We start from the raw sequence: 19,686 nt of genomic DNA, 5'->3' as shown, positions 1-19,686 counted from the left end.
CTCCCATAGCACTTGAGCATTATTTGTCGAACCACTATTCAGTTCAATAAACTCTACCAAGGAGGTGCGCAGTTGTGATAAGAATTCTTGGTCGAGAAGTAGAGATGTGTTAAATCTCCAACGTTTGTTCCCGGAGGAAATAGAAAATGGGAGAAGACATAATGTAACCGGAGAGTGGTCTGAAAGAAGAAGGGGTAAAATATCAGTGACTTCAACAAACGGAATGAAAGCTGGTGATATGAGCAGGTAATCAATGCGGGAGTAGGATTTATGGCGAGCTGAGAAGAAGGTATAGTCTTTGACAGCCTCATTCCTCAATCGCCATATGTCACACACGTTGACCTGCTTAATAAAATCCTTAAATAACTTTGAAGAGGTCTGATCCGAATGAGATATTTGAGATCTATCAAGTAGGGGATTATACACAGCATTGAAGTCGCCTCCTATGACAAGGTGATAGTCATTCAAACTTAGTAAAACGCTGACGAGCTGTTGATAAAACACATTATCATATTCGTTGGGAGCATAAACTGAAACAAAGGCGCATTTGATATTGGACCATGTACCAAGTATGCAAGTAATACGACCAGCTGCATCACTCCTAGAGCAGTGCATGGAAAAAGGAAGACGCCGGGCCATCAGTATCAAAACCCCTTTAGATTTCTTATCAGAGGAAGAAAAAGAAACTAATTTATAATACCTGTTTTGAAATCGATGTACATCACAAGTTTTCAGATGAGATTCCTGTATTAGTGCAACGGAAACCCGTTTAGATCTTAAATAATCCAAGCATTTGGTTCTCTTAATGGCGCCATTTAAACCGTTGACGTTCCAAGACATTATATTAAGAGCCATAATTCAATTGAATTACTGTACATTTTACTAATAAGAAACAAAAAGTAGTGGACTTATGTGAATAGTTCATGGCATCTGGAACTGTAAGGGAACAACAACAAAAACAGAACAGAAAGGCAGTAAGCGGAGAGTGAGAACAAACTCTCCTACCTGCCATCACAACAACCTCGTCTGGATACGTGGCCAACATAACAGAGGATCACCCGAGTCCCAAGGCCAACTCGGTATCACAGTACACTAAGGTAGTACTCGGCATAGTCGCAATATCAGACTAATCTCCTCCTGGAGACAACACGCTGTCATCCGTTAACATTTCCACTGGCGTGCTGTCACGTAAAGGCTGAGGCGTAGCAAGTGCCTGTTGCTGGTCAGCAAAAGCTTCCACTTCAGCCGGCGTTTGGAGATGAGAGGTTGATCCACGGTGCGTCACCTTGATCGTGGCGGGATATATCATGAAGGATGAAATCCCGAGTTGCGTGAGTCTTTTCCTGGACTGATTCATCTCGCGTCTTTTCATGGCGGTTTGATTGCTGTAGTCGGGAAAGAAGAGAAGCGAGTTGCCCTTGTGGATTATTTGTCCCGCGGCTCGCGCTCCTTTAAGGATAGTGTTCCTGTCCTGGAAGCGAAGCAATTTAAAGATTAGAGTACGCGGGCCCTTTCTGTTGCTGTCACCAGTATAGATGCGATGCGCCCTGTCTATCTCGATCGGTCTGTTTTTGAGTGACGGGATCCACAGTGGTAACTGAGTTTGCATGAATCCTAATGCATCGCTGCCCTCTTCCCCTTCTACGAGGCCGACGAGACGAATGTTACATTGACGACTTTTATCTTCCAGACTCGCCATCTTTTCTTGAAGAGTATCTACGGTTAGCTTAACTTCAGCCGAGTCTTGCTTAACTTTCCGAACAGCTGTCTGAATATTGTCGAAATTATTACTGATCAGTCTCATCTCTTTCTCCAGAGATCCAATTCTTTCGGCGATCGGTTGAAATTCCTCCTTAAAAATTTCCCGAACGACGCCGAACTGTAGCTTTAGCTCATCGGCCACCATGGCACGCAGCGCCTCATTCACAGGCTCTTTCTGTCGTTTTTTCTCCGGAGAGGATGGCAGAAGCTGTCGTTTAGCCATCGCCGAAAAGTAACAAATATAACAAATTTGTGCCGAGACTATAACTTAAACGAATGGTTTATCGACACCGGGTCGGTGATCTCCACAATCAATCCACCATCTATCTCAGCAACAAAAAATATCCATTGTGAGTCTCCGCATTATACTCTCCACTTGTGGATTTGTCTTTCATGGCCGACCAGCCTTTTTGGGACACTTGAATGAGTCAGTAACACTGTAAAGATGTAATATTTGAGAAATCACAGATTTAAAATGACCAGCTTCTCTTGCAGTGACTAAAAAGGGTCATCCCGTTGGCCTTCATCTGCACAACCTCCTGTCGGAGGGTTTCACTCAATTTGGAAAGACTGGAAAGTAAGGCTGCCAGTTACGGTAAATTGGGTTTGTCAGATAATTCATTTAAGGAAATTAGCACCAGGTGCCAGATAAACACTAATACCTTTGAAGTTTCTGTAAGTGTTCACAAATTTTGATCAGTGTTCTTTGTCAAATATCTTATTTAAGTTTTTTATACAGAGATTCAGTACTCTTTTAGGAGATGTGTAATAGCACCTCCTACAGTATGACAGTGAAAACATGGAAAGTTGCAGTATTCTGTCAATGGCAGGTAAAGAGTAAAAGATCTCTTAAACTTTGTGGCTCGTAAAGGCTGTTACTTTTCTAAGAGATGCGAACAGAAGAGATTTTCTCTCCGCAGATGATAAAATTATGTCTGCTTGTCTGTGCAGAATTTTTACATCCGATTGTAGTGTCAGATGCGCCAAAATATTTGAAGTTTGAAAATGGATTTACATTAACCACATAGTAACCAACAAAAACCCTATTAACCTAGCAGCCAAAGATTCCTCATAATTCAGAAACACAAGCAGACACACAAGTCCTATTAAAAAGGGAAACCTCTGAATCAGAGTAAAGTGTCTCAGTGAACAACAGATTAAAGATAAATTCAACTTAACTTGAAGCATTTGCCAACTCTTAAATCCACAGATAGTAACATCTTATTACCAGGAAGCATTTAATTTTCTTTTCTTTCCCCCTCTCTGTTTAATTGTGTGTGTGGTTTCAACAGTGCTCTGTAATTAGCTCAATGACTCTATATCTCTCAACTCCTTTGGCAATGAGCTCTAAGTGCTTGTTTCGTTTGACCTCTGACCTTGTTCTAACGGCAAAATTTGAAAGTGGAGGTGGATAACAAAGTCTGGGTCATTGAGTCTGGTGTTGGGGAATCCATTAGAGTAATGGCAGATTTACTGTGTCAAAGAGACTGGTGCAACTCCAAGAGGGCAGAGATGTAATGTTTTCTTAAGACAGAATGCACAGTCATCTCAATAAAGAGTAAAATTGTGGAGAACACAGAAAGACTTTAATCAGGTGAGTGTCAGTGTCAGTACTTCCTGAAAGGAAAAGTTCACCCAAAAAAACATTTACTCACCTTTGTGAAGTTGTTGTTAATAAATCTGATTACTGCAGTAGTCATATATTTCCTGGAGCCCTTTCCGACCTTAAAGAGCTTGACTGATTTTGATAGTGAAAGTCGGACTGTACATGTTACGTAGATTTGAAATCACAATTAGTAAAAGGCGATTTTTTTCCCCCAGTTGTTGCTGGGTAGTCTGATTTAATTGATCTCTCAAACCTGCATATTCAAAATTATAAAAAAAACACACACATTCAAAAAAAAATCAACAAAACAAAAAGAGAAAGCGATTGATTTATGTAACAAAACTGAATCAAATAAAGAAAAAAAATAAATAAATCTGTCTGCAAGCATGAAAAAAAAAAAAAAACAAAAAAAAATAAAACACTAAAACATTAACAGTTAAATAATAATTTATAAGTCAGCTCTAAAAAATAAATAAATAAAAAAAATTAGAAAATTTGAGTGGTAATAATTTATTTAGGTTAAAAATTATATTAAAAGCTATTAGCTGAAAATTTGAGTGGTTTTTAATCCACTTACATCTTTACATGTAATATGTTATTAATATGCAAACTTTATTATATTTGTCTATAATTGTTGTTAAAACCTGTATAGTACAGTATGTCATACATTTAAATATATTACACATTTGTAATAGTTGCAATTTAGTACATATAGAATATGTTAACTTTAAGTGTAATATCAAATAACATACTGCAGTTGAAATTATAAGTCCTTTACATGCACTATAGTATGTTAGTCTACACACCAAAATAAGTGAACTTCTTGAAAGAATGACAAAAGATGTTTAAAACTTTAAGATTTGAAATGTACTTTTAATACTTTTAATGGACAATACAAAGTGCACTTTTATAAGTGTACTTAAGTGTTAAGAAACAGTCTTAAAAGCATTTCATTTTAAGTGTCTTTTATTTAATAAATATTATATTATCTGCAAGTACAGGTTTATATATATATAAATTGAAGTGCTCATGTAATACAATTAAGTGCATGTCTTTCTCACCAAGGCTTGAAGGAAGGGCATGGTCATGAACTGTGGAATTAAAAAAGCTTCAATGACAGGACTGAGAACTCAACAGAAAAAAATGAACTACAAGAACTACAAAGCTGATCTTTCTTGTGTCAGATTTTTCTATATTTACAAAAGAGTATAAGTCAATGTTCCTATTGTTCACTCCCACAGAAGTCTGTCATTGACTCTATAAGAAACTAACAACCGTACAACTCAGGAAACAGTGTCTGTGTGTATTAATTACAAAGTCTAATTCACACCAAATGGAGAGTGTAAAATAAACCTTTTTTTTTTTTTTTTTTTTTTCTAGAATCAAGTAGACCTTGTTAGGTCTTTGACCACTAATTAAACATAACCTGTACTTGTCACCTTGGCTCAATTAAAATGCACTACATGTGCCTACTTCTAATGCGGTGCTCAAATACACACACACGCACAAGTCATTTACAGAGAAGGAATGCATTGCACACACCTCTCACATCGTGTACAGCAGCACCAAAAAGCATTTGGACACTTAGTCCACAGAGGAAAAAATGTATACATGTCATTGCCTTCGACATCAAACCAAGCGCCCTGCCCTGCAGAAGATTTTGGGCAGAGGATATATCAAACTAAATGCTTCAGACCATCAACCTGCAGCAAATTCACTTTCCCTTCAATCATCTCATTTATTATTTTCCCTCAAAGAGGCATGTGGGTTTCTGAGGTAAAAACACATCTCTCACCTGATGTCTCTGACCTTCATGCCTTCATTCCCCTGGCTGTCAGTCTGTCTCCTCACACCACTAAACACTCATTAGCATTTCCATTATTTGAGTCTGGAGCTCTCACATACACAAGAGAGGGAGAGTCTCAGAAACGATAGACACTGAAAATGTACATTTAAAATGATTTCCTTTCCTTTCTGTGCACTTAAGTAATGTTTATTTGTTGTTGCTACAGTGTTCATTGTAACCGTTGTTTTGCCCAAGTCAACTTCACATGTTGATATGATATGACAAACTGTGCAGGATGAATTTTGAATTACAGTTAAAGCCCATAGAGAGACCAATATGCTCAATTAAGGCCAGGAGTCAAATTTGGAGTTCAATCAGTTGACAGAGTTTACTAAAGAAAGGAAAAAGAAAAAAAGGAGTAAAAGGAGACAGCCTCGAACTAACTTTACACAGAAACACTAGTACTTGCAGTCTTAGGAATCATTTGATGTCATTTCTACAGGTACTGATGGGTTAATAGTATAGATACTGTGTTCTTTGCTCTGTGCTATCTTTACACAAATCTTATTATCTGTAAGGACAGTTTCTTGGAGACATTAAATTCCATTCGTTAGGAATAATCCTAAGGACCGTAGGTGAGTCATAAATCTTGTGAGGGCACTTCTCATCTGGGCATTTGTTGATTCTTCTGTAGACTTTTCCTTTGGCATGGTCACATGCTTATTATATTCCTAAAGAACCCCTGCAAATACACCATTTGATAAAACATAAGGAATTATTATTTCCCTCCAAGGCTGAGCTGCAGAACATCACTGGACCAGAACAATACATTCACACAGTGCACTGAAACAAACTTCTACACTAGTCACTGTCATATGTTAACATATATAGCAACTAAAAAGAATCCTAAACGTACTCGGTTACGAACGTAACCTTGGTTCCCTGAGATACGGAACGAGTACTGCGTATGGGGAAAAGCTCCTTTTTCCTCGATACTGAAGCCTTTTTTCAATAACGCAGTGCAACTGCACTGCCATTGGTTTAATATGTAAACTTTTTTAAACCAATGACAGCGCTGCGGCGATGCAGCGCGCCAAAGCCCGCCAAAATGGGCGGGGCGAATGGCTATATAAGCAGGCAAATCACCAGAGGAAATCAGGTCATACGACTGAAGCGACGACACTGAAGCCGCAGCCTCGTGGCATGGCATATAACGCAGTACTCATTCCGTATCTCAGGGAAACCGAGGTTACGTTCGTAACCGAGTACGTTCCCTTTCGATACTTCACTCATACTGAGTATGGGGAACGAATTCAACCGCGCCGTGCCACGGTAGGGAACGACAAGACTTATCTTGAACACCCTGGGGTCCAGAGGATAAGTGAGAGGGCCAGAGCCGTCGAACCCTTGACGTTACACTGCTAAGAGGGAGCTAGCTCCCTGGAGGTGCTATGATGATGGAGTCTGATAGAGGCCGTCGTATCAAACTGAAAGAACCCGAGCGTGCAAGGTCGGGATGTCCAAGTTATAGAATCTGACAAAAGTGGATGGCGAGGACCAGCCGGCCGCCTCACAGATGTCCTTGATAGAGAGAGGCCGAAGGTCAGCTGACTGCAGCGGTTCAAAGGGAGGTCCTTTGAGTGCTCCAAGGACCGTGTGAAGGTCCCAAGTGGGAACGGTGAGAGGATGTGGGGGCTTCAACCGCCTAGAACCTCTCAGGAAACGCACAATGAGGCTGTTTCGACCCACTGATTGGCCAGCAATAGGAACATGAAATGCTGCGATGGCTGCTACGTACACCTTAAGCGTGGAAGGGGTGAGACCCTTGTCTAGATGCTCTTGAAGAAATGACAGTATCGAAGATACGTCACACTCAACACTTACCATTCGTGCTTAGCACTAGTCAACGAAGACTGACAATTTCTGGGCGTAGAGGCGTCTTGTAGACGGGGCTCTTGCCTGAGCAATGGTGTGTAGCACGTCCCCAGGGAGGCTCAGAGGCTCCCATCAAGGGACCATACATGCAGAGCCCAGAGTTCTGGCTGTGGATGCCAGATTGTCCTGTTCGCCTGAGAGAGGAGGTCCCGCCTCAGGGGGATCAGCCATGGGGCTTTCATGGAAAGCCTGAATAGCTCCGAGGACCAAACTTGGCTCCTCCAGAGTGGGACCACCAGGAGGACTCTGTGCCTGTCTTCCCTGACTCGTCTGATGACCTGAGGGATCAGAGCGATCGGGGGAAAGCATAAAGAAGGAGGCTGGGCCAGTCGTGGGCCAGCGCATCTGTGTCCTTTGAAAAATAAGTTGGGCAATGAGAGTTGTTTTCTGAGGCGAAGAGGTCAACCTCTGCCTTCCCGAAAATCTCCCAGATTTTGAGAACCGTCTGGGGATGGAGCATCCACTCGTCCGAGGGGACATTGCTCTGCGAAAGCATGTCTGCTCCCAGATTCGTCTTGCCAGGTATGTGTGTCGCCTTGAGCGATCGCAACCTGGGTAATGCCCATTCCAAGAGGCGCTTTGCCAGTGCGCAGAGGCGGCTGGACGAAAGGCCGCCTTGGTGATTTATGTAGGACACCAGTCATGCTGTCCGACTGGACTAGGACGTGGCGCCCTTCCAGGATCGCCTGAAAGGATTGAAGGGCTCGTTCTACTGCCAGCATCTCGAGGCAGTTGATATGGTGATGGCTTTCCTCGTGCGACCACGAGCCGAAGGCTGGTCTGCCCTCGCACAGAGCACCCCAATCCAGGTTGGACGCATCTGTTGAGAGCACCGTCCTTCTGGAAACCGCCTGTAGGGGTACTCCACGACTGAACCAAACAGGGTTCATCCAAGGCTCCAGGGCTGCTAGACAGGCCTGGTTGACCCTGATGCGAAAGCGGCCGTGCCGCCAAGCGTGAGGTGGGACCCGGAGTTTCAGCCAGTATTGCAGGGGCCGCATTTGTAGGAGGTTGAGCTGTAAAACTGGGGAGGCGGAAGCCATCAGCCCTAGCATCCTCTGAAAGAACTTCAGAGGGAAACAGGCTTTGTTTGTGATGGAGGCCGTGAGCTGCTGAAGTACCAGAGCGCGCTCTGGTGATATGACCGCCCTCATATTGGTTGAGTCGAAAACCGCTCCCAGGAACGTAATACGTTGGCTGGGGAGCAGTGAGCTCTTGGCGAAATTGACCCTGAGTCCTAGGCACTCTAACCGGCTCAGGAGCACGGATCTGTTGTGTTCTAGCTCGGTTCGTGACTGGGCCAGAATGAGCCAGTCGTTGAGATAGTTCAGAATGCGGATTCCCATCTGTCTCAGAGGGGAAAAGCGCCTCGTTCATGCACTTCGTGAAAGTGCGGGGAGCTAGAGACAGCCCAAAGGGAAGGACTGTATATTGGTAAGCCACACCCTCGAACGCGAATCTCAAGAATAGTCTGTGATGGGGGGCTATCTGGATGTGAAAGTAAGCGTCTATCAGGTCCAGCGAGAAGAACCAGTCCTTGGGGCAAATCTGCGTAAGGATCTGCTTCAATGTCAACATCCTGAACTTCTGTTTCATGAGGGAGAGGTTCAGGTGTCTGAGGTCTAAGATGGGTCTGAGACCGCCATCTTTCTTGGGGACAAGGAAATAACAGCTGTAGAACCCCGATCCGCTTTCTGAGGGAGGAACCATCTCTATGGCTCCCTTCCTTAACAGCGTCATCACCTCGGTGCGGAGGACCTGAGCGTCGTCCGGCTCTACCAAGGTGGAAATCACCTCGCGAAAACGCGGGGGTCTTCAGGCGAACTGCAGTGAGTGCCGTGTTTTTATTATCCCCAACACCCACTTGGACACTCCGGGATGGCCTGCCAGGCCTCGGCCCGCATGACAAGAGGCTGGATAGTGTCGGATGGCAGGCCGCTGACTAGGGGCCTGAACACTGATGAGTGTGGAAGAGGAAAACTGCTCTCTTTTTGAAAATGTGAAATATTTATTGTGTTCGCCATAACAATGTCTCTTTGTGTGGACGCAACAACGGTGGGCCCAGGTCGCATAGCAGGCAGGCGAGAGAGCTTCTGGGGTGGTCCGGCCGTGGCGGGACTTTGCCCCTTCCTCTTTCTTCCCCAACGATCAGGAGTATTTAGAGGGTCCAGCACAATCCTTTGCCGGGGGCCCTGACATCTAGGCGGTTTAGCGCGCTTAGTGGGGCGAGCTGTGGGTGCTGCTCCTTAGAGGGCGCCGCCTGGGGGGTAGAAGGGACAGGTTTGCTCTGGTGCTGAGTCGGCGCAGTCCTGGGGCGACTCGGGGCAGAGGGTGGAGCGCTTGGGCAGGAAGTGTCGCATGGCCTGGGACGACTTCTGTGCTGCAGTGAAGCGCTCTGTAAACCCTTCTACAGCTGGTCCCGAAGAGACCGGATGGAGAGACTGGGGCATCAAGAAAGGCCACTTTGTCGCTCTCCTTAATCTCTGTTAGGTTGAGCCAGAGGTGGCGCTCCAGCACAACCAGGTTGTGACCGCCCTTCTCCTGAGAGCCCTCTACTGAGCTGAGAGCTGCAGAGGAAGTGCGTAGGCGGGCCAAGTAGGGTGCGCGCCACGACTTCGTCAGCTCATCATGAACCTCAGGGAAGAACGGGGCAAAGCGCTGGCGGGGGGCCTGGCGGGGTCCTGGCAGGTACCACTCGTCCAGCCTGCCACGTGTCGGCTCTTCAGGGGGGGCCCACTCCAGATGGAGTTCCTCAACAGCCTTGGAGAGGATGCAGAGAAGCTTTGGCGTCGATGGGCTCTAGTGATGGCAAGTGGGCGGGGTCAGAATCACCGGCCCAGTCTTCCGTTTCAGAAGCCGCGAGTGACATGGAGTCGTCAAGCGACTCGTCCTCCGATCCGCCAAAAGAGACAAGGTCGCTCGCTTCAGCCGAGGGACGCTGCTCTGGGCGTGAGAAGAGGACAGGGGACAGCTCTCTCATTGGAGAGGGTGAGGCACGCGGGTGCTGAGCCGGCGTGAGCTCACCCTGGGCCGGCGCTGAGCCCCTCTTCCCCGCTGTCTTTTCCTGGCCGACTCGCGGGAGGAAAAAGACGGGGGGGGCGCGAGGGGCGGGATCGCTTTCATTAAAGAAAGCAATCCGCGAGCGCAGAGAGGCGAGACTCATACTCTCACAAAAGCAACGAGGTCTCAGTGAGTGCAGCCTCAGCGTGGGGTTAACCCAGGCAGAAAACACACTCACCATGGCCGTCAACAACAATCAAAAGGGGGCTCTGCATGTGCCACAGCTGTGGCGCGGCATGGCCGCTGCCGTTAAAACGGCGTTAGAAACGCTCCTTTAGAGCGGTGAAAACCGCTGGAAAAAGCTCTTTTTGTGATCGCCGGATGGCGGCAGGAGATCGCTAAAAAGCACCCTCAAGCAGGCGAACCGAGAACGGCGCTAAGAGCGGCTGTCTGCGAGAACGCCGGCGCTGCAGGCGGTCGGCGGTCTCAGCTAGTCCACTGCGGTGCCTCTTCGACGGCGAGAGCTCGTTCCAGGCGAAGGCATTCAGCAAAGATCCAATGAAGTGAAGTCGTCGCTGAAGGAGTAAGATCTGATTACCTCTGTCGATTTGCCTGCTTATATAGCCATTCGCCCCGCCAATTTTGGTGGGCTTTGGCGTGCTGCATCGCCACAGGCTCGCGGAGCTATGCAGCGCTGTCATTGGTTTAAAAAAGTTTACATATTAAACCAATGGCAGTGCAGTTGCACTGCGTTATTGAAAAAAGGCTTCAGTATCGAGGAAAAAGGAGCTTTTCCCCATACGCAGTATGAGTGAAGTATCGAAGGGAACGTTGTCTTGTTACATGATATCAATATTCATGATCTTGAAATTGGTGATTTAAGTTTTTCAGATCATAACCCTGTGATGTTCACCTGTTCTATTTTAGATAAGATTGTTAAAAACAAGAAGTCTATTATTTGGTCACGTATGTTTAGCTCTACCTTTAGTGAGGATTTTGTTCCCCTGAGGCATGTAAGCTGGTTTCTCCTGACTGTCCCTCAAATAATTTAGATGTTGAACAACAGCTTACATTATTTAATTCTACTTGTACTGGAATTTTAGACTCTATTCCTTCATTTTGGAGTAAGCAACTTAAACCTAAGGCAGAGCCATGGTTCAGTACCGATACACACAGGCTCTTAAACAAGAATGTTGGTGTGCAAAACGTAAATGGAAAAAAGATAAGTTGCATGTGTCATTAGATACTATGTACTTTATTAACTAGCTATCAAAGAGCTGTGAAGGAGGCTAAATCAAAGTATTTCTCTGACATCATAGCTAGAAATGATCAAAGACCCAAGATTTTGTTTTCCACAATTAACTTTGTGATAAATCTTTCAAATTATCTGCACTTTGATGACCCAGTTGCTTCTTGTGAATGCTTTTTAAGGTACTTTACAAACAAGATACATGACATTAGACAGTTTATAGTCCCCATAAACTATTATCCTCCTCTTTTAATGCTTTTGAAACTATCCTGATAGACTCGCTTCATGAACTGATTATGAAGTTAAAACCAACCACATCTGTAACTGACATTATTCCAGCGTGCCTACTTATTCAGGTTTTTGATGTTATTGAGCCTTGTATTTAGATCTCACATCTGCTTTTGACACCATTGATCATAATATCTTACTTTCCCAGTTGGAACATTTTGTTGGTATTAAAGGTACTGTTCTGAAGTGGTTTAGGTCCTACTTGTCAGACAGGACTTTTTCTGTCCGCCTTGGTGACCATGTTTCCCCATCAGCACCGCTTCCATTTGGAGTCCCTCAAGGCTCTATTCTCGGCCCAATGCTAATTTCCTTGTATATGCTCCCATTAGGGTCAATTCTCAGGAAAATATGACATTTCATGTTATGCAGATGACACACAAATTTATCTGCCACTGAAACGGAAAAATGCCAGTCCTTTAAAACTTCTTTTTGACTGTCTCAAAGATTAAGGATTGGATGGCCTTACATTTTTTACATTTTAATGAGAGCAAGACTGAAATCATGATATTCGGTCCAAACTGTACTAATAAGACCTCTAACATTGATTTGGGCCCTTTGGTTCCATATGTTAAATTTACTGTTAAAAATCTGGGGGTAATAATGGATACAGATTTTAAACTTGACAAACAGATAAACTCGGTAGTCAGGTCAAGTTTTTGTCAGTTAAGGCTTTTATCTAAAGTTAAGCCTTTTTTGTCATTTAATGATTTTGAAAGGCTTATACATGTTTTTATTTCATCACGTTTAGACTATTGCAATGCTCTCTATGTTGGTGTCAACCAGGCCTCTCTCTCACGCTTGCAGTTAGTGCAAAATGCAGCAGCTCGACTTTTAACTTGAACACGTAAACGGAAACATATTTTGCCCATATTGTCTTCGCTACATTGGCTTCAGGTTTGTTTTAGGATTGATTTTAAGGTTTTACTGTTTGCTTATAAATCCTTAAATGGCTTAGCACCAACTTACCTTTCTTACCTTATACAATTGCACATCCCATCAAGGTCTCTGAGGTCTGCTGATCATATGCTGCTGACGGTCCCTAGAGTAAGACTGAAGCACAGGGGTGATCGTGCCTTTGCAGTAGCTGCCCCTAAACTCTGGAACTCATTACCTTTGTCTGTGAGGATGGCCCCAAATTTAACTGCTGTTAAAACTAGTCTTAAAACATATTTTTATTCTTTGGCGTTTAATACAGTCTGAGAGCTGTGGGGTTTTTGTTTTTGTTTGTTTTCTGATTTGTAATGTTTTGTATATTACCCCTTTTATTGTTGTTTGTTTTTTATGACCCTTTTATATGTACAGCACTTTGGTCAACTACCGTTGTTTTTAAATGTGCTTTAGAAATGAATTAAACTTGAAACTTGAAACTTGTATCTTAGAAATAATAAATAAGAGTCTTTCTGTTGGATTTGTTCCAGAATATCTAAAGCATGCTATTGTTAAACCATTGTTGAAAAAATCTAACCTTGATGTGACAGTTCTCTCAAATTTTAGGCCAATTTATTTTCAACCTTTTATCTCTAAAATCCTTGAGAAGGTAGTTTCTGTCCAATTATTAAATTTTTTAGACTCAAATGGAATTTTTGAATCTTTTCAGTCTGGTTTTAGGAAACATCACAGTACAGAATCTGCTCTCTTAAGAGTGTCAAATTATATTTTATTATCTGTTGATTCTGGGAACTCTGTAATACTTCTGCTGTTGGATTTCAGTGCAGTCTTTGATACGGTCGATCATGACATTCTTATTTCTCATCTTGAATACTGTGCAGGTATTAGAGGTCATGCACTGAAATGGTTCAAATCTTATTTGAACAATAGAACCTTTTCTGTTTATATAAATGGATGTTTATCCTCCAATGCAAGTCTGACCTGTGGGGTTCCCCAAGGATCTATTCTTGCTCCCATTTTGTTTACTTTATATATGCTCCATTTGGGCTCAATTTTTAGAAAACAGAGTATTTTTTTTTTTTCATTTTTATGCAGATGACACTCAAATATATGTGCCCATCAAGCAAAATGACAATGCTGGTTTGTCTGCCCTAACTGCCTGTTTGTCAGATATTAAGGCTTGCATGTCCAACATTTTTTTTTAACTTAAACGAGAGTAAGACTGAGGCGATTGTGTTTGGACTATTAGTTTTTTCTGGCAGCTTAAATCAAGTGTTAGGCAGCTTAGCTGCTTATATAAAACCATCTGTTAAAAACCTGGGTATTGTCTTTGACTCTGCCCTGCTATTTGATAAGCAGGTAAATGCAGTTATCAAATCGTGTTTTTTTCCAGCTGAGACTACTGGCCAAAGTTAAAAGTTTTTTTAACCCCAGCTGAGTTCGAGAAAGTAATCCATGCATTTATATCTTCTCGCCTGTACTACTGCAATTCAATCTATATAGGTATTGGTCATTCCTATATGAACCGCTTGCAATTAGTCTAAAATGCAGCTGCTAGACTCCTTACTGGCACTCGTAAATTTGAGCACATCACCCCCATCTTACTCTCTCTGCGTTGGTTGCCAATTCATTTTAGAGTAGAGTTTTAGATTTTACTCTTTGTTTTTAAGGTCTTAAACGGTCTGGCACAGTCTTATTTATCTGAACTCCAAAGGATTAACATATCTGCGAGATGTTTAGGGTCATCAAATCAGAAACTGTTAAAGGTTCCCAGATCAAGGTTAAACAGAAAGGGAGACCAGGCTTTTGCCATAGTCGGCCCCGAATTGTGGAATAGCCTACCTTTATCTATTAGGATAATCTCTTTAGAATCTCTGTTTAAGGTAAAACTTAGAATTCACCTTTTAGAAAAGGCTTATAACATCTGAGTCGTCCTGAGCATGTTTTTTCCTCTGTATTTACTACATCCTGTACCATATCACTTTTATGTTGTTTTATTGTTCTGATTGGTGTTTTATTAATTTGATTTTATAATTTCTTGTACAGCACAATGGTCAAGGACTGTGGTTGTATTGTGCTATATAAATAAACTAAACTAAACTAACCAAACGAAATAAACGTTAAGCATACATAAGAGTTGTTGGATACATGTGGTGTGTTAGTGACCTTCTTGGCCCTAAAGGCACAGTTGGTTTTAACATGTCTCAGACACTTATCATGAGAACCATAGAATAGTTCAAAGTTCCAACTTACAGTTTTTCCATAAAAAATAACGTTTGATTATGTAATGATTAGTGGTGGGCCGTTATCGGCGTTAACGTGCTGCGTTAACGTGAGACTCTTATCGGGCGATAAAAAATAATATCGCCGTTAATCTATTCTCAAAGTTGGGTTGGGAGCTGGGTCTATACTATGCAAGCTATGATGACTTTCACCGTGATAGTTTAGCACTGTAGGAGGCGAGAACGAGTCTTCGAACCTGTGTGTATGCCTACTGTGAAATTACGAGCTTCCCAAAAAAAAAAAACCTCGACAAGACTCACGCCTGGTTTCACACATACTCCGTCTGCAGTAAGTATGCAGTCCGTGTGCGTTACGTATGTGGTGCAGAAGCAGCACGGACTCATTGTGCTTTCACACAGGACGCGTTTGCAGTCCGCTACTGATCCGCGGCTGTTTAGTCCACAAACACAACATTTGTTCATCATTCTATATTTCAAACAATGTTAAAATAATAATAATAATAATAATAATTGTGACTCTTATCACAGAACAGTAACCGTCTTTCATAATCATAGACATTAGTTTAAACTTAATAAATATGAACAACATATTATTCATGCATTTGACTTCTAGGTTTGTATAACATGTTGCCTCATTTATCTAAAGGTGCTCTTTTTCTTGTTTTAACCCTAGCCAAAACCCATGTGTTGTGTGTGAAAAACAGTAGGCTTTAATTAGTATACATTTATTGTGAAATTACTGCATTTCCGTGTCAATCCATGTTAATTTTTACCGCGAACAATGCGCCGTCATTTTAATTCAGCGCATGCAGCACCGCAAAAATAGATTCGGTACGTAAACGATCGCTGCACTGCTGCAGACGCATCGCTCCTGGAATGCACTGACGGACCACAACCGTGAGAACGCTGGAATCCGTTAACATGGATGCGTAAAAAAAAAAAAATGCAACGCATACTCACTGCAGACGGAGTATGTGTGAAACAGGCGTAAGGTTGTTTGCAACTTGTGCAATGCGGAATTAGTTTACTGTAGGAGTTCTTCCAGTCTCAAGTACCACCTAAACGCAAAGCATCCCTGAGGTAATGCGGAAGATGCCGGGCCAAGCAATGTAGCGCAGGGGAAGAGTCGTCGTCAAACTACTATGTTTGAGTGCAGCACAGCTCTATCAGTACTAACAAGTACATCTTATTGAACATAATTTGAATGCCTTCGGCAGAATGCAAATGAGCCATTTTAATCTAGATTAATCTAGATTAATTCAAAGATTACAGTGAGATTAATCTAGATTAAAAAAAATTAATCTATGCCCACCACTAGTAATGATTCAGATTAATTATTTCAGAACAAATGCATATTTATTCTCTAATCTAAATGGGTAAACACTGTTACTGCATTCCTGACATGGGTCAGGCTCTCAGTCACCTCTCAGATACCAATTACAGAAATTGTTTGTGACATAAAATCTAGAATAGATACATTGTTTTTAAGAAAACTATGATTACGTATTCATTATATAATAGAAGAGGAGGTGATTGGAAATATACCTCTTCAGTTTGCAGTCCTAAGATGAATACGAAGGGTCGGGGTTGTTTCAATGGCAAAAGGCACTAAAAAGTAAATCATTATGCAGTAACACTGTCAGTGCAGCTGTTAAAGGCACATTTATTTAATAAACTATATGTTTTATGATCTCCCCTATCAAACTGCCACATCTATTTCCCCTTCTTGCTCTGGGGTCTCATGATATAACTATTAAGCACGGGTGATCATATGTTACACCGGTGGCACATGAGGAGTTTTCCAGGGAAGAGTACAATATTGATCAAACCAATAAAAAATTGTAGTCGGATTAATTACTATTTTATTTTATTTTTTTATTATTTTATTTTTTTGCTGCTTATTACACTCCTATACACAGATGCTCTCTGGTCTACAATGCAATAAAAAATCATGGTAACACTTCACTTACAGCCTTTATGTTTAATGCATTATACAGGGTTATTAATGGGTATAATGCATTATAATTATGCATAATGTGCGTTGTAATACATCATATCTTGTTGTGAATAATTGTAACCAAATTTAAAATGCATAGTGTAACAATGAATTGATAAGTGTTATAATGTATTAACTGTAGTTACAATTATGCATGAGACTTACAATGCATTATAAGGTGCATTACAATTTATGCTAATTTTATAATAATAAATAACTTTTATAATAACAATAAATACTTTTATAATGCACTATCCATAAAGGCTTTAAGTAAAGTGTTACCAAAATAAGTTTTACTAAAAAAATACTTTTACTCAGGTCAAATGCGCATCTTCAGTTGTTATATTCAATACATTTTCCTCCTCTGGGCCGTCACTGGTTTGCTAAGTTTCCTCTCTCTCTTCTCCTTAGGGTGCTGCCATGTGTCTGGTTGGGCAGCTGCCCTCGACGGGTCGAACATGTAACCCTAAAGCTGAAACAAGAACTGGGTGTTACAGCAGTGATGAACTTTCAGACAGAATGGGACGTCGTAAACAACTCACATGGCTGCCGGCGTGACCTCAGTCAACCCATGAGCCCAGAGACCATGACACACCTGTACAAAGACTGTGGCCTTTCGTACATCTGGATCCCCACTCCAGACATGAGCACAGAAGGTCAGGCATTGATTTATTTTAATGTGTAGACTCAGGGCCGGATTTACACATAGGCATTCTAGGCACGTGCCTATGCTCGCTTGTCCAAGGGGGTCCAAACAGAATGAAGAGATATACAGTATAATATTTTTGTTATACTATGGGTTATCTATAACAGTAAAAGAACCAAAACCCCAGAAGACATTGAGCAAATTAATATAACAAACAATAGGGTAAAAAATTACAACGTATTTTCATGTCTTCCACCTTTTTTATGTAGGCTATAGAAATAACGCTTTCTTTCTCCCATTCTCTCTCACAGACGCTCACACATGCACTTGCGCACACACGCGGAGACGGGGCCAGAAACTCGCTGCCTCGTGAATTTATCAATAAAATAGTTTCACAGCTGAAAAGCTACATGACATTTCTCAGTAGCGAGGTTCTTGAAGCACTTTAACTTAAGGATCCACTATTAGTAGACGTTGCGGCTGAACACTGCTGAGAGATGCACAGTGCGTTAGACTGCATTAATAACTGCATTAGCCTGCATATCAATGGCTCAAGCCTCTGTTATAAACTCTAAAATGACGTTTTGGAATTTGCAACAGATGCTGAAGTGGTTATGTGGCAACGACGGTGCGCCTATTAATGGAACGGTCTTTCTGAGTTATCAAACAAATTAAGAACTACATTCAAATTTTATTGATTGAACGCAAGCACTTATTGCGATAGAAAACACTGTAACCGTTTCCACTGATTAAGAAATATTTTTGTTTGCTTGGGTGGTAGCTAATGTTAGGCCTATTATATTAATAGGGAAGGGGGTCCAAACATTTGTTTTGTCTATTTCACGAAAAGAGGTAAATCTGGCCCTGTGTAGACTACTAACACTAAAAAAGAGCCTCTATTGTTGGATATATGTATTGTACTTTTGCCCTCTGCAGGTCGCACACAGATGCTGCCGCAGGCCGTGTTCTTGCTCTATGGACTGCTGGAGAACGGTCACACGGTGTATGTTCACTGTAACGCAGGAGTGGGTCGTTCCACTGCGGCCGTGTGTGGACTCCTGATGTATGTGTTAGGCTGGAGACTCAGGAAAGTGCAGTACTACCTCACTGCCAGAAGGGCGGCAGTCTATATCGATGAAGAAGCACTGGTCAGGGCTGAAAATGACTTTCATATGAAGTTTGGACGACTCAGTCCATCAGTCTGCAACCCAGAGTCATGAGAACAGCGTCCTCTACTGGATGGGAGGACAATGGCACTTCATTTTAAAAATATCAAAGTAGTTAACACCATTAAAATATAATTAAATTTTGTCACACATTGATTAGTAATAATCCAGTGTTTTTTAAAAATACCCCAATATGTTGTTTGTACACTGCCATTCAAAAATTTGGGATCAGTAAGATTTTTAAAGGGGTCATATGATGCGATTTTAGTTTTTCCTTTCTCTTTGGAGTGTTACAAGCTCTTGGTGAATAAAGAAGATCTGTGAAGTTGTAAAGACTAAAGTCTCAAATCCAAAGAGATATTCTTTATAAAAGTTAACACTCGTCCACGCCCCCCTGAAACGGCTCGTTCTAACACGGCCCCACATCTCTATGTCACGATGTGGGAAGATTTGCATAATGCCCCCCAGATGTTCACGCAAAGAAAGAAGCTCTTTTTTTATATTTAAATAATTTGCCACTGATGGTTCAAACACGAGTTTTAAGCAGTAGAGTAGGTTTGTTGTTTCTCAGATCATAAATGCAGACATGGTTTTATGTTTACGCGGTGAGATACGCAACACAATGCATAAAAAGGCAGTATAAGTCATTATAATCAGTAATTATATCCCCACTGGATCCAACAAATGCCTCGTTTTTGTCTCGTCACAGCATCACAGTATGTTGAGGGGCGTAACATTTCCATCATACGCTTGAGGTATTCGGCCAATCACAATGCACTAGATAGTTGGCCAATCACAGCACACCTCGCTTTTCAGAGCGATGAGCTTTGTAAATCGACGTGTTTCAGAAGGGGGTCATAGAGATGAAACAATAATTTACAGTATGTGGAAAATAATGTTTTTTGAATCTTAAACCGCATAAACCCATTGCATTACACCAAATACACAAAATAATGTTCTTTTTAGCAACGTCATATGACCCCTTTAACATTTACATAGGAAGTTTCTTCTGCTCATCAAGGCTGTGTCTATTTGATCAAAAATACAGAAACAAACTATAATTTTGTGAAATATTACTGCAATTTTAAACAACGGTTTTCTGTTTTAATATACTTTAAAATA

General features: G+C 41.9%; 1 protein-coding gene across 1 annotated transcript in view; it reads left to right on the top strand.

Moving 5' to 3' along the window:
- The window catches only part of epm2a (EPM2A glucan phosphatase, laforin), a 31,817-nt gene extending 13,001 nt beyond the window's left edge, over window positions 1-18,816 (top strand). Inside the window, exons 3-4 of the mRNA XM_042750925.1 lie at window positions 17,164-17,408; window positions 18,335-18,816. Of these exons, the coding sequence (XP_042606859.1) occupies window positions 17,164-17,408; window positions 18,335-18,618 (529 nt within the window). The 3' untranslated portion in view covers window positions 18,619-18,816. The remainder of the gene's footprint in view (window positions 1-17,163; window positions 17,409-18,334) is intronic.
- Window positions 18,817-19,686: the final 870 nt, after the last annotated feature.

The sequence above is a fragment of the Cyprinus carpio genome, chromosome B23 (assembly GCF_018340385.1).
Source record: "Cyprinus carpio isolate SPL01 chromosome B23, ASM1834038v1, whole genome shotgun sequence".
In the NCBI taxonomy this organism is placed as follows: domain Eukaryota; kingdom Metazoa; phylum Chordata; class Actinopteri; order Cypriniformes; family Cyprinidae; genus Cyprinus; species Cyprinus carpio.
Note: the sequence above shows the minus strand (reverse complement) of the source record. Positions and strands in the feature narration are given on the sequence as shown.